The sequence below is a fragment of the Hippoglossus hippoglossus genome, chromosome 14 (assembly GCF_009819705.1).
Source record: "Hippoglossus hippoglossus isolate fHipHip1 chromosome 14, fHipHip1.pri, whole genome shotgun sequence".
NCBI lineage: Eukaryota > Metazoa > Chordata > Actinopteri > Pleuronectiformes > Pleuronectidae > Hippoglossus > Hippoglossus hippoglossus.
In genome coordinates this window covers 2,588,506-2,604,068 of record NC_047164.1, presented here as the reverse complement: position 1 = coordinate 2,604,068, position 15,563 = coordinate 2,588,506, and the positions used below count along the sequence as shown (strand labels likewise).

Sequence of the window (15,563 nt, the reverse complement as noted above, 5' to 3'; positions counted from 1 at the left end):
TAGAAATTGCACAGGCAGAAATGAATATTGCACAGATAAATATTATATCTGTTATATAAATATTATTATTATTATTACTACTACTACAACTATTATTACTGTTCTTGTTGTTGTTATTATTAGATTAGTGATCATGCAAAATAAAAATATGAAATAAAAAATATTGTAATTGAATAGAAATTTCACAGGCAGATATGAATATTGCACAGTATGAAGAGTTAATATCATGATTATAATTATTAATATTAGTATTATTAGTAGTATTATTCAAAATGAAAATTCAATAGAAATTGCACAGGCAGATGAACATTGCACTGTCTAAAAATGTATAATTATAGCTTACTTATTTTTAGAATAATAATAATTAGTAGTATTTGTGATCGTTTAATTTCCTTAAATAAAGTTCCCCTCTGTTATTGGTTCCCACAGTGTCAGTATGTCCGGACGGCCCGTGAAGGCAGCACCATAGGATGAAGGGGGCTGTCACCAAGCTAACGTTAGCCACACGATGCTAGGTGCAGTGAACGCACCAGCTCCGTCAACATGCCCCTGACCGTTTATCTCCTGTTTTTAGCCGCGGAGTTTCTCTAAAACCCGGGTTAGCTCGTTCACGATGCAGCGCTTCAGCGAGCCGAGCTAGCCGGGCCGGCGGACTCCCCGTTCCCCCCGTCGTCGTGGCCGCAGTCGGCTCGCTAACCCCGGAGCGAGTTGTTGTTAGCTTGTAGCAGTTAGCCTTGGCGAACATGGCGATCGTGTCCGGCTCCTGCGCCCGGGTGAACGGCTCCCGGAACGGGCCCTCCGCGTCCGCTACGCCCTCGGGCTCCGCGGGGCAGTCGCAGCCCATGATCGCGGTGTGGGAGTGGCAGGACGACCTGGGCTTCTGGCGGCCGTACAGCGGCCAGGTGAGCGCCCACATCGAGCGGTGCCTGTCGCCGCGGGGCCACCGAGGAGCGGGACCCGGCTCCACGAGCATCTGCCTCGGACAATCAGACCCCAGCCTGTCGCCGTATCTCATCGACATCCCGAGCCTGAAGCAGTTCCGCCAGGACACAGGTGACGCACCGGCGGGTTCATCACACATTTCACTTTCTTCCACAAACCCGTTTATTCACGTTTAAATCACACGGGGGGCCTGTTAGCTGCGACGCTAGCTACTTAGCATTAGCTCAGAGGCGCTGTTGTTTTGATATGTGTTTACACAGCTGCTAGCTTAGATCAGCTACGCACACGATGGAGTTGTGCGTTAAGACGAACTCTAACAATCCCCAGCTTCGTCTTTTGTTCGTTAACACGTTCACATAACGTCGTTATAACGCGTCACTCAGCTGACATTAGCATCTTGTTGTGGTTTAGCTCAGCTGATTCGTGCTAGCTACTTTTAAATCAGGGTAAACAGCTCGTAAAGCTTAGCAGCTAACGGGTGTAGCAGCTCCAGTTCTTAATACATGTTTATTAAACTGAAGCACAAAACAACAGCAGCAGCCAAAAGACAGATTGTGACATGAAGGACGAGTTTGTGTAAAAGTAAAGGATTACTTATACAACACGTCACAACACAACACGTCACAACACGTCACAACAAAACACGTCACAACACGACACAACAACCACAGAAAACCAAACAGTGTAAAAGGGCTTAAAAACTGAATCAAAAGATTATACAAATATCCTTTCAACAGAGAAAGTACAAAAGCAATAAAACACATAAACTTGTGTAAAACACAAATATTTGAGGATTGAAATTATTCACAAGTAGCAGATACAAATCTAACTCAACTGAAATTGAAAGCCAGTGAGAAGAAGTATTAATAATAAGTATTTGAACATCTCGAGGGTCTGAGCGGATCAGGTATGGAAAGTTTGGAGCTGCCACTGTAAATATTGAGGTGCGAGCCCATTAAGAATAATACAAACAAGCAATAAAGTCAATCCTGAATTTTATGGTTGGCCAACTGACATCTACTCGTCTTCTCCACTTTCCTCTGCAACATCCTGTATGTGGGTTATTTTTACACTAAAGCTCTGCGTAGTACAAACTGTTTATTCATTGAAACTTGTCCCTTATATTTGCAGGAAAGACCCGGTCGGTACGCCGGTCCCTGTTCGCCCAGTCCTCCGGCCTCGGCAGCGGAGTCTACTGGGAATGGGCCAACGATGAGGGAGGGTGGACTCCGTACGAGACTCGAACCTCCATCCTTCTGGAGCACAGCTATCAGGCGCGTCAAGGCACCGCGGACCTGGGCCCTCATGGATATAATTACATCGTGGATCTCACGTCTCTGGCCCAGGTGAACAAAGCCACGGGGTTCAGGCGGCAGGTGCGACGTCAGTGTAACCTCCCGTACCCGCTGGCCTCCAACGGCCCCCCGGCCATCCCCTCGGGCCCCGCGGGGCCCGCGTGCTCCTGCCAGCAGTGTTTGAGCCACAGCAGCACGGGGCCCATGCCCAGCCGTTCACGACACTCCTTCTCGTCGGGGAGTCTGAACAGGCCCACCCTCCAGGGGGCGGGGAGGGCTGTGCCGACTCACCCCACATCTGTCTACTCGCCATACCCACGGAGACCCCTCTCCGTTGGGGCGATGTCTTGGGGCAGCCCCTGGCCTCCACCGCCCTCTGGTAGTCAACTGGCTGCGCCGCTTCTGACCAGCTCCGCCAGTGCAAACGGTTTAAGGTTAGTATCTTACATATGTGTTGGACTGGGACTCGGCTTGTAGCACAATATAGTCGTGTTAGAGTATCAGAACAGAGATGATGAGTTGCTCTGGCTCATTTAGCTGTGTGTGGGGGGGGGGGGGGGATGTGTAATGGGCCCCTCTCTGCCCTTCCCTCTCCTTCCTCTTTGTCTTTCCTGTCTGTCTCCACTTTAATCTATCCTGTCAAACAGGAATTACAAAAAACACGTAGCTGCAGCCCTGTGCTGTGGTGATATGTTTGTTCTGGCTCAGTTAGTATGACTCTTGTCTTTGATGTCTCCTGACTTCTCTTCTGTTCCTCATTTCACAAACTTCTAGATAAAAGCATTTACACAATGTCTTCTACAGTAAACGATGGTGTCAGAAAGTATCAGAGTTTCACTTTTTGCACAGTTTGTTGTGTTGTACATTTACTTTTAAATTGATAATATTGACATTTTTGCCCATGGTCTTTGCTCAATAACAATAATATCTCACTGACACAATTAAACCCCGTGTTTTTACATTTATTCAAATTAAAAAACTGAAATCTCTCATTTACATTAGTGTTCAGACACTTTGCTGTGGCACTTTAAACTGAGGTTAGGTGAATCCTTTTGGTTTTAAGTGACCTTTAAGTCATGTGCCGGGAACTTGATCCACATGTGGCAAACAGGATTTATTGGACATGGTTTCAGGTCAAGTTAAATCTGTTATCCTGTCCTAAGAGAAATGAAAAAACATGCATACAAACCATCATACAACATTTATTATTGTTATTAATTAATGCATCACAGGATCCCTACATAAAAGACAGAGAAAAGTCATACAGGTTAGGATTGGAAAGCTACACACAACTGTGTTTGTGTACGAGGACCCACGATTCACACGGCATCTCAGGACAAATAAAAACAGGAAGATGAAGATAAAATTCTGTCTCTGTACAGATGAGAGAATCTGTTGAAAGCTCATTTGTGCAGAACAGTAGTTTTATATTTGTACTTGTTCATCTATAAAATGCTTCAGAGGAAATTTCAGAATATTGAGATATATTTTATGGATCAAAATATTGTAATATTATTTATATGCCTTGTGAAGCATGTTGTTTGCAGCATCGTGTTAAATAGAGAGAAGGAGGTTCTCAGCAGCAGAGAGAGAGAGACTGGTCTGAGTTGAGGGAAGGATGAGAATGAGAGGTCCTTTTAAAGAAATCCTGCTCCTGACTGCACGCAACCCGACACCGGGGCGACAGTTCACCTTTCAGCACGACAGCGACCTGAAGCAAAAAGCCCGGATAACGCTGGCGAGGCTCCGGGGACAAGTCTCTGACTGTCATTAGTGGCCCCAGCTAAAGCCCAGATTTAACCCAACATCCACCGTTTGTAGAGAGACCTGAAGATGTCGGTTCCCATCCTACACGACAGAGCCGGGGAGGATCTGCCAGGAGATAACAGGATAAACTGCCCAAATCCAGGGGTTCAAAGCTCGTAGAGACTCGTACAAATACACGGGAAGCTGTGACTGCTGCCAAAGGTGTTTCTCCTAAGAACTGAGTCAACGGTCTGAATCCTCAAATGAGATGTGTCAGCTTTTGATTTTTAACAAATGTACTTCAATGTCCAAATAAAGGAAAAGCCTTGTTTTTTAAAAGGAACTCGTCTTCCTCTGTACCTGGCTGTTTAATGGTGTTATTCATCATTAATATAGTTGCTGCTGCAGCTTGTGTAGTGCATTAAAGCACCGGACATTCGACACCGCTTCCTTTATTCAGCAGGTTAACTGACGTCAGGAGATCCTCAGTATCAGGGACACGTTTCCTTCTATTGTTTCCAATGTCCTCTCATTTGACTGATGAGTGAAACAACCATGTTCATCGTTTTCATTAGAGGCTGATTTGCATAGTAAGCAAATATACTCCGTCCAAATCCATCAATATTAAGTCACTAGTTTCACTCTGTGCTTGCAGTTAATGTTTATTTGTAGTTAATCAGTCTCAGTCCCTCATAGTTATTTGCTGGACAATCTAAAAATGGTCAGATTGGTTTGGTAAATTTGACGTGTACCCAGTGAATGTGACGTGGTTCTGTGATGTGTGGTTTCAGGTGTGTTGGACTGGGATTTGCAGGTTTTATTTTCTTAAAGCTGGTCTTAACGTGACTCTACATAAACTTTTGAATCCTTGTAGAAAATGGTTCTTCATATTCTTTGTTATTCCGGTGGACTGTTTCTGTTTCCACCGACTGAACGTCGCTGTGTTTGTTTCCTGTCCCGCAGCGTTCCCTCCATCTCTGTGCAGCTGAACGGATCCACCAGCGTCAGCTCGGCCCTGGCAGGTAAACGAGCCACTAACCCTCACTGTTCCCTCGCCCTCAGTCTGTTCTGCACCACACCTCTGAGCGGGTTGCAGGTTTTTCTATTCAGTATGATTTTAATCTTTCTGTGTGCCGCCTCTCTGCATGTGTCGTGTGGGTGTCAGGCTGTTTAGGTAAAGGAGGGAGAACGCACGTTAAATATTAAGCAAACTTAAAGAGCATAAAACTACACAGAGTGGTGGTGGCGTGTGGGGTAATGATGTTGCTTTTATTGTTGAAACCATCAGAGACACGTCCATTCAGCAGGAAAGAACATCATATAATTTGTTATTCCAGTATGTAGGAAAACAGCCTCCGCACGGGCTCATCTTTTATTGAGAGCCGACTCAGGTTTCCTCGTGTTGTACAAAACATTCAGTCCTGGTTGTGAAGGATGATTGACTCCAGCTTTCAGTCTCTCCCGCTGAAAGACAAGTTGTCCCACAGCTCCTCCTCCCTGCGTTTTGACTGATGCCTCAAGGCTAAAAAAAACAGAGTAGAACAAACCGGTACATCTACTGTTACTCATAACTTCTACCATGCATCCCTGCAGTGTGGATCTATTAGTTCAGATCATTTGAATGTGGATGTAAAAATAGATCAGTGACATTAGTCGATATCATATCTTTGGAGAAATCGAAATTTTTCTGTATATGAGCAGAAATGTTTTCATGGTGGTTGAAAACAAATCCAATCTGGGCTGAAATTCAAATAATCAGTGTGCGGCTGCTGTCATAGAAATGATTTATGATTGTGTTCAATGCAAAATATCTTTTTCCATATTTCATCATGTTTAAATATCAATCAGATCTGAAATGATTGAACACAAAGATGAACGACATGGCTCCACTTCCTCCTGTTGTTCAAAAAATGAAGCCAAAATATCCCAGATGCGAGCGCAGCCATTTTGCGCTGGTGACACCAAATGGATTCTGTGCAGTGGTGATTGTGAAACCTTATCCTGCAGCGAGCCTCTAGGGGGCGATAGAGATTTTTTTTTTTGCTCTATCATCTCTATTAACAGTCTATGAATTTAATTCTGATATTATTGAACAGCCATTTGAAACAGATTCATGTTCCACACATTCATCCGATACATCAATGAACATTTGACCAGGAACACCTGCTTACTCATGCATTTATCCAATCAGCCAATCATGTGGCAGCAGTGCAATGCCGACGTAGGTCAGTAGCTTCAATTAAAGTTTCACGTCAAACGTTAGCATTGAGGAAAAGGGGGTTTTGGACGGTGGAGTGATTTTTGGTCGGAGTGTTTCTGAAACTGCTGATCTGCAGAGTTTTCACTCAGGGTCGTATAAAAGGCTCCAGTGAGCCGCAGCTCTGTGGAGGGAAGCGTCTTGTTGATGGAGAACGGTCGGACCGGGCTCAGCCGACAAAACCACCAAGATAACTCACATAACCACTTCTTACAACCGCGCTGAGCTGAAAAGCTTCTCAGCACGAAAAAAAACACGTCAAACCTTGTGGTGGACGGACGACGGCAACGTGTCGGCTTCCTCTCCTGTCAGCCGACAGCAGAAATCTGAGGCTGCAGGGACACCAGCTCGACAACACTGGACAGTTGAAGAAGTCTGGTTTGATGAGGCTGCAGATTGTGGGGTCAGACACTCATGGACCCAGCAGACGAGGGCTGGTAGTGTTGGTGTAATGGGAAACCTTGGGCCCCTTTAATACCAATCAATCCTGGTTTGAATGCCACTTGCTATCTACCCTGCGTCTTATGGCTGTTTCCAGCAGGATGGTGCTCCATCCCAACAAGCAGAATCAACCTCACACTGGTTTCCTGGAAGCGAGTCGACTCGTCACCGACGGGAGATTGACGGTGTGAACGTGACAAATGTGCAGAAGTGATGTGATGCCGTCACGTCAACATGACGCAGGGTCTCAGGGGAAAGTTTCCAACATCTTTGTGGAATCAATGCCACAAAGATAAAAGTCGACACGACACACAGTTCACAAAAACTAGAAAAATAACTTTCAACGGGGGAAATAAAAAGCTGCAGAACCCTCTGGGACGGAGAGACGTGCAATCGATATCTTGTTGTGAAACTTTGATCCTTCTTGCAAAACCAGCTTCACGTAAAACTCGTATTTGTTCCCCCTCAACAAATAAACCAGTGTCAAGTATCAAACCCAGTTGGTTTCGTGTGGGAAGGTTTTGATGTCGTGTGTGTGACTCCAGTGTTTTGTGTCTGTGTGACGGTCGCAGTGGAAGCGTCAGCTGCTGCTACATTTCTCATACCTTTTTGATTTGTTTCTTTCTGCTCCTGCATATTTCCACTTGCTCTCAACCCTCACCTCCCCCTCCCCCCCACTCAAACCCGAACCCACCCCACCCTACCCTGCTCCAGGCATGGCCTCCATTTTGATGTCAGCAGTGGGACTCGGCGTGCACTTCACCAATGCCCCCCTCCCTCAGCAGCAGCAGCAGCAGCATCAGCAGCATCAGCCGCAGCTTCAGCAGCAGCAACCTGCTCCTTTCTCTCTTCCTCCTCCTCTCCTCCCCCCCGCCAGCAGGCCCAGCAAGCCCCACAGCAGCAGCAGTGGCAGCAGCAGCAGCAGTTCAGTTAGGAGAGCAAAGAGGCAGCACAGGAGAGGTAGCTACACCGCGCCACCGGCCCTTCCTCCACTTGTTCTCGTCCTCTGTTGGTCCACGTGTCATTACCACCGGCTTTGAGGAAACATTTCATCCTCCATCAACTCACTGTCGTTTGTCTCCAGGTTCTCATGGGCTGCGTTCACACGGCTCCACGGTGGTTGTTAGATGGAAAATGAGCTGAGCTGCTGCAACACTTGTGTGTCGTGCAGCGATGAAGGAGGAAGAATAGACTCATAGAACTAGATTTTTTAAAACCAGACTCTCTGAAAACTAGCACCGACCTCTCTGCTGCTCCCCCCCCCCCCCCCCTCTTTAGTTTCACTCCAGTTGCTGCCGTCAATATCAGCTGCTCACCCACCATAAAATCCTGCATGTCCATAGTTACTGTTCAGCTCTAAGTGAGAAATGTTCTCCCTGATCGTCGTAACAGAAACGAGAAGCTGGGAGTCTGGAAAATGTGGATTAGTGCAAACACGGCTTCAGACTGTCCTAACAGTAGCATTAGAATATATATACATTACATTTTTAGGGATATTTATTGTGCATTTTTGCCTTTTTATTGAGAGGACAGTGCAGGTGTGAAGTGGGTAGAGTGGGGGGGGGGGGGTGCAGCTGCTGCAGGAGGATTCAAATTCCTTATATCTAATTATTATTATTATTAGTATGTTAAACCCCTGAAGATGAATTATCTAGTTTTCAAGGGGATCCTTCACACAAAAAAACACATTTTCTAATATTTTACAAACCAAATAATGACTAACTAAGAAATAAACATTAGGTAAATTGATTATGAAAATCAGGATTGAAGCAGCTTAAATCAACCTTTTGGTCAAACTCATCAACAAACCACCACCAAAGGACGTGTTTTCATCGGCTCAGCTCTCGAATCACATCATTTCCTGCTTGTTTTTCCATCTGTGCGTCGCTCTGACCTCTAATGTCACGTCCTCTCACTGTTTCTCACGTCCACACGTCAGACGGAGAAAAACCTGACGTCTCTGGATCCAACTGGAGCTGTTCAGTGTATTAAAAAATCCCCCAAAAAGACGACTGCAGATGAATGTTGAGTTAACGTTGAGAAGTTTGTTCCCTAAACGGACTCGACGTCACTCGTTTGTGTTGGGGGGGGGGGCATGTCAGTGTCTGTATCCATCCCTCAGGCTGCTCATTGTCACCATTCATTAACACTGTGGTTCATTGTGTTGTCGTCCATTCAGATCGACTGTGGCTCCACAGTTTGTGTTTTTAATGCTTATATTCACCGTTTCTCTCTCTTCAGGATGTTTTATCTGCCACATCTACTTCAGTATTTAGCAGAAGCAGAAAGAAAAGAATTATAAAGTTTGTGACAAATGTTCTTTCTACAATCTTTGATGTCATCCGTCTCATATTCTGCGTGGTTTCTTCAGATGGTGGAACTCGTTATCGTCTCTTTTCCTGTCTCGGCTTATTCGTCTTTTTTTGTCTTTTCTGCTTTGTGCCTCTTTCAGCCTCGGCTCAGAGACCTGAGGACGTGATTCAGCGCTACATGGAGGTGGTGGCCGGCGTGCCAGACGAGGTAAATGTGTCGCCACAGACTGTTTGTTGTCACAATGTTAAGGCTCATTTAAAACGGAGTCATGTGAAGTTCAAATTGAAATATTTCAGGAAACGAATGTAAATGGTTCAATTCTGTAACTTTCCCTAAAACAAAACGAATGAGACACTAAACACAACATGTCCTCGTGTCCCCTTCAGGACTGCATCATCTGCATGGACCAACTGTCCAATCCGTCCGGCTACGAGCCGCCGGCCAGCGACGACGGCGGCGGCGGCCACGGCCACAACATCCTGCCAGACAACGTGGGCAAATTCATCAAATGTGGACACACGCTGCATATGCTCTGCATGCTGGCCATGTACAACAACGGAACCAAGGTGCCAGACTCGCAGCAGCTCCTGTCTTTAATTATGTGGACAAAGGTTAAAGATAAATGCTGCCAAGTGTGATGGACTACGTGTCTCACTCCTGCTGAGAGGAGGACGAGGAGATTGACACCGCCGTCGTGTCTGTCTGTGTGTGATAAGTTCAGAGCTGCGTTCAGGAGGCGATTTAAAAGCTTCAGAATGTGGATAATTCTCTTATTAACTATTAACCGACAACATTAGAGAGTTTGACTCGTTAGAAAAGAAGCCGTCAGAAGAAATCCAGTCGCTTCAGAGGCCCAATGAGCCGTCAACACATCCACACTCCAGGTTGTTAGTGTCTCAGGCAGATGTCAGAGTAACTTTGTGCTTAAGCTGTGTGTGTGTGTGTGTTCCAGAGCGTCACTCTGAAGTGCACGAGAGTAAACTGTGTAAGTGTTTAGTGGGAAATCACCGTAATCAGCCCTCATTAGCAGGTCAGGCCCCAGCAGACAGAGTCAGACTGGTTTTAACTCAGAAACAGCAACATGTCCACAAGCCGTGGGGTCAGTGTGTGACCTGAGAGAACCACGAGGTGAAACACCTGCTGAGGTCGAGGAGTTTTTAAACCGATCAACCAAATTCGTATTGTAATGATGAACAACTCTCGCCTAGAATATTTTCTTGTAATATTCATTTACTCGAGTTCAGTGTGTTCAAATATCTTCAATTTAATTTAACAAACAAAAGGCCGTCAGACGGACCTGCCCCTAACATTAGAACCCATCCGACGGTAAAGTTCACCGTGAACATTTCTCTCCTCTGCCAGAACCAAAGAAGAAGAACTATTACTTCTGCGTATTCGCTGAGTCGTTACTGTTTCTGGTTAAGTTTATGCATTAAGACTTTATCTCCAACCCACTGGCCTGGAAATGCCAGTTCAACAATACGTGTCAGTGGAGTGAACTTGGTACGAGTATATTCTCACTTGTTTGTGCTTCCATCGAGAGTTTGGTCTTAAATTACAAGTTATCTTAAGTTGTTTATATCTGTAAACCTCCTGGAGAATCATTTATTTAAAGGTCTTGTACAAGTGAAGTGCAAAACACATTTTGTAGAAACAAACATGAACTCCTGGGCTCAGTGAGGGAGCGGAGGAACCCCGGCTCTCCTCAGTGGGTCGATACGTGTTTGATCAACCCTCTCTCCTCCTGCAGGACGGCAGCCTGCAGTGCCCCTCGTGTAAGACAATCTACGGAGAGAAGACCGGCACGCAGCCCAAAGGCAAGATGGAGATTTACAGCATCGCACAGTCGCTGCCCGGCCACCCGGACTGTGGCACCATCCAGATTATCTACAGCATACCTCCTGGCTTACAGGTGCAAACTCTTCAGCATAAAGATTCCTCTGAATCCGATAGAAAAGCTCAGTTTGTGGGTGGTTCATTCAGCTTCTCGTGCAGTTTAACGTCTCAGCCACAAGGAGAACGCAGCTGTTCTCTCCTCGGCCGAGCAGCACAGAGCAGAAGGAGCTCGGACTGTGTTCAGAGGGAAATCTGTGGTTTTTATTAAAGACAAAAGCAGATTTCATTAAAATCATTGAAGTGACGTCTCCTCTCAAACAGCCGGGTCAGTAGCTTCCAGGGGATTCACATGTGATGACATCAGACTGGTGGATATGAGACCATGTTTTCTAGTAAATGAAAAAGTAAATGAGTATCTTCAATGACAGGATTCCACTTTCACAACAGCAGGGATTCTGTTTAATGTATATAAATATATAAATATACCAAATGCTCCTAAAAGCCGGTGACGTTGGTTCGCTCACTTTAAACTGTGAGAGTCGACGAGAAGACATTTCAACAGACTGATGTTCAGAATCAGTTTCTGTGGAGTCGTCTCCTCCGTCTCTTTGTTCTCGACTTCCTGCTTTATTACGTTCTTCTGGGAAAACCTTCATTTCTCTGTGTGTCCGGCTGAAACCACGAGTGAAGACAAACTGCGAGAATCAGTTCCACCGATCTGAAGTTACAGGAACTCCAACCTGGTTTGTATCGAGCTGTTGCTCCGCCGTTAACAATCTGCAGACGCCACAGTTATTAGATCATTTTTCATGGGTCCAACTGATGTGAAGTATTAAACTTTCATAGCTTTTCCATTCATTTATCAGTTTGTTTGTTTGTTTGTTTCCTCCACCAACAGGGACCGGAGCATCCTAACCCCGGGCAGCCGTTCACCTGTAGAGGCTTCCCTCGCTTCTGCTTCATACCCGACAACGACAAAGGCCGGAAGGTAAAGAACCAACGCTCTAGTTTCAATTAGCTCAGAATCTACACGTCGGCCGCTTGTTTACAGTGTAAACGCATCACACGAGTATTTAACTTCACTTCCTGCTCCAGGATCTGCACTCAGAAGATGTAATTCTTCACTTTGTTACAGCAAACAGGAGAATTAGACTCGTGCAGATGCTCCACCGAGTAGTTCTCAGTGTTTGTACCAGACACTGTGTTTTTATATCAAGTAACTAATTAAAACCAAAATGATCACAAAAGAAAAACTAGATGATCTCTGATGTGATTCACAAACGGAAAATACGATTAAATTCCTCCAGCTGTAGTTTTTCACAGCCTCACGCTCGTCATCACTAACATCTGCTCCTCGTCTCCTCGTTGAAAAGGTGCTGGAGCTGCTGAAGATGGCGTGGATGCGGCGCCTCATCTTCATCGTGGGCACATCCAGCACCACGGGGGAGCCGGACACCGTGGTGTGGAACGGGATCCACCACAAGACGGAGATGATGTCCAACTTGTCGGGCCACGGCTTCCCTGACCCCAACTACCTGGACAATGTTCTCTCTGAGCTGGCGTCTCAGGGCGTGACAGAGGCCTGCCTCAAACCTCCAGGTGGCGGCGGCGGTGGCGGCGGCAGCTAGGCCACAGCTCCCGGCTTCACACGCTTCCACTCAGAGCTGACCACAGACGTTACCCTCAGAAATCCACCTCAGTGGCCCGGTGGACCTTCTTCCACCTCCGTCATTTAGTAGAAGTCAGCGTCTGCTCGGATCTCTTTAAGTGAGCGAGGGGGGTGGGGGGGTGGGGGGGGGTTGAGGACAGGTCACGGAGCTTCTCTGCGGAGGGGCGGAGCTGAGATCCACATTCCCACACATCACATATTCCAGGAGACTGAACTCGGAGAGAAACACGTCCTCGACACTAACACTAACCTGACCTCCACAAGCTGGAGACGTCTTCTCTTCTTACCTTGTTTTTCCATCAAGTCTCATTTGTTCCATTGACACAGAATCGGGGCCATTTGAAGAAAGGGTCGATTCTGAGGTGTCGACAATGGAGGGAAAATATCACGGTTAAAAAAAAAATGTTACGAGAATTAAGTCGTAATTTTTTATCATAATAAAGTCCGAATTTTACAAAGAAAAACTATAATTTTCAGTTCAAGATTTTAAATCTGGTTATTTACTGAACATTTGTCTTTATCTGTAGATATTGTGACTTTTCTCGTTAAATTACGACTTTTCTCTCGTAACATTACAATGTTGTTAACGTACTATTATGACTTATGTTTTTATTATCAGGCCCCTTTTTATCGTAATAATGACTTCAGCCTCGTAATGTTACGACTTTGCTCTCGTAACCTTTTGACCTTGTTCTCCCACAATCGTGTTCTTCATCTCGGCCCTGGCGCTCGTCATCGTATCCCATCGTCCAGTTGCCATGAGAACGGCAGCTCTCACTGGGGATAAAAAAAATCTCCTGAAGCACTTTAGTTCTGACGTTAGTGCATTTAGCCGAGTGTGTGTGATTCCCCGTCAAAGGGCAGTGAACTTGTTTTAAATTGGGATGTTATGCAATTCAAGTGTTTCCGCGGGAAACGTTTGTGTTTTAGTTCAACGACACTGAAACCTTCGTAGCAGAGCGAGTTTTTATGAACCCGGGGGCAATACGTTACTGTTGTACATACAAATAAACAGGAGTGAATGAAAAATATGTAAAAAAAACAAACAAACAAACGTCGGGAGGGAGGGAGGATAAAGTTGTATATTTTGAAACGTTTAACTTTCTAATTGATGGTCACAGTTCTTCCCTGATTTGACGAACAGATGTTTGATGCACTCGCTCGCTGGCTCCTCACGTTTTGAAGTCACCGCGTCTGTCGGGACGTTCTGCAGACGGTTGTTGTCACTTAGTGTTTGCGTTGCCATGTGAGAAGAGACCAAGCTCACGTCGCGTTTCGCACGATGACCCGAATCCTTCTCCCCCTCCTCGAAACAGACGGAATCGCCGAGATTAGAATGAAAAGTTGGAGAAGAACGTTTTGTGACAATCAAGGTCATCGAACTCGTCTTGATTAAACAAGACACACGTGACGCCGCCGCCCGGCTGCTGACTCACCCACTGTACTCACATTACTCTGCTCACAGTTCTGCAGCACAGTCGCTGGACTGAGTTTGACATGTAAACAAGCAAAACTGAAAAAAGTCTGCAATAAAGAAATGAAGCAAAAGGAACCCGTGACTCTCTTTCTCTCTTTCACAAGTTTCATCCATGTTTGTTTGTTTGTTTGTTGTTTGTTGTTTGTCTGTTTGTTTGTTTGTTTGCCGCATCAGGTGAAACTAGTAGCTGACGTACGACACAAAGAATAACTTTTCAATTTGTTTCACTGTCTTCAACATTGTGAGATAATGTTTTTTTTTACATTTCCGTTTATTCCTCGGCAAATAATTTATGAATCTCGATTTTAAAAAAGGTAAAAATCTTTATCTAGTGAATTTAAATGTTAAAAGAAACGTCTACTGAACCGATTTCCATGAAAGGAAAATGGAAGGAGAGTTCTAGAAAGACCTGGTAACATTCTGGATTTGGACAAAGTTACGTGAATTGTTTATCAATTTCTTCAACAGGTGCAAGATTTTCTTTTTTGACATTTTCACTTGATTTCCCAGGAAAACACGAGTTTCTGCTTGGTCTTCATCAATCATTTGGATTTTAGGTCTTAAAAAGATTTGAGGCAATCAATCTTCAAATGCAGCTTCTGACGGACGCAGCCCCTGAATTACGATTCGCAGCTTCAGAACATTATGAGCATTAAATAGTTGTGGGTAAAACAAACTATATTAAAATGTATAAACTCAATCTGTAGCTGAATTAAAGAGCATTTCAGTGAATGGATTTCATCATGGATTAGCATGAGGCTAACGATTCGATCGCATGCTGTGACCTTTTAAAGGATTTTTTTTAGAGAAAATTAACTGCGCAGGTTTTGACACTTTAACGCTCAATCGACTTTAATCCAAATTAGATCAAAACTTCCCGAGTCATCGCTGTGACAATCAGACAAAGTGCCACATGATGGAAAACTAAGAAGCGTCATCAGCTCGGTGACCTCAGAGAGGAACATGTGACTCTGACTCCAGCCTGATGGAGACTGAAGAGCGATGCTGTGCTTGGGCTCAAGGTACGTGATGGAGGTGGAGGAGGAGGAGGAGGGTGAGACGAGGGCTGATGGACAGAAGAGCCGTGAGAGGATGAACAGGCCTGAACCAGCCAGAGTCTCAGTCATTTGTTAAGAATCTCTGGCTTCAGTGAGGAAACAGATTCTGTGGACAGAGACACAGCTTCATCACCAGAGGGAAATAATCCAGGCGACAGTTTCCTTTGTCTCTTTATAAGTTTTAAAGCATTTGTAAAGTTAAGTGTGGATCTAAGAGAAACACTTGAAAACACAGATTTAGAGACTTCAGAGCAGAAAACAAGAAGAAAAAACTAAAACCCTTTGCCTGAGTCACAACAGGAGGACACGTGGAGGAGGACGTTGGGACCAAAGTCAGTTTCAGCAGAGACGATCCAGGCGATAGCCAGACTCCATCGTGTCATTAAAGAGTGACACGTGGTTGTTGTTGCCCGTCTGTCCTCACGGGACCAGGACGCTGCGTCTGGCTCAGACTCCAACTGACCGAGGTCGACCGTCCCTCGTCCGTCTCGTCCAGCGACGGCATCAAGAAACACAACTCCACCAAATG

The 15,563-nt window shown here is 45.4% G+C and overlaps 1 protein-coding gene across 2 annotated transcripts; it reads left to right on the top strand.

Annotated features, from left to right (window-relative positions):
* The first annotated feature begins 444 nt into the window (after positions 1-444).
* On the top strand, positions 445-12,583 carry dtx2 (deltex 2, E3 ubiquitin ligase). Of its 2 annotated transcripts, XM_034605599.1 has the most exons (9): positions 445-1,053; positions 2,074-2,671; positions 4,947-5,005; positions 7,396-7,641; positions 9,134-9,201; positions 9,381-9,560; positions 10,745-10,906; positions 11,729-11,818; positions 12,204-12,583. In XM_034605599.1, exons 1-9 carry the CDS (start codon positions 744-746, stop codon positions 12,456-12,458), a joined length of 1,968 nt encoding a protein of 655 aa, XP_034461490.1. In that variant the 5' UTR covers positions 445-743; the 3' UTR covers positions 12,459-12,583. The 2 variants fall into 2 exon arrangements, with proteins under 2 accessions (XP_034461490.1, XP_034461491.1); XM_034605600.1 differs by lacking the exon at positions 7,396-7,641 and having other exon boundaries at positions 446-1,053.
* Positions 12,584-15,563: the final 2,980 nt, after the last annotated feature.

Bases quoted from the DNA above. Each gene is read 5' to 3' on its own strand.
- dtx2 (XM_034605599.1), top strand. From the start codon at position 744: ATGGCGATCGTGTCCGGCTCCTGCGCCCGGGTGAACGGCTCCCGGAAC. The intron at 5,006-7,395 runs GTAAACGAGCCA...ACCCTGCTCCAG, and splicing joins CGTCAGCTCGGCCCTGGCAG to GCATGGCCTCCATTTTGATG. The intron at 9,202-9,380 runs GTAAATGTGTCG...TGTCCCCTTCAG, and splicing joins TGGCCGGCGTGCCAGACGAG to GACTGCATCATCTGCATGGA.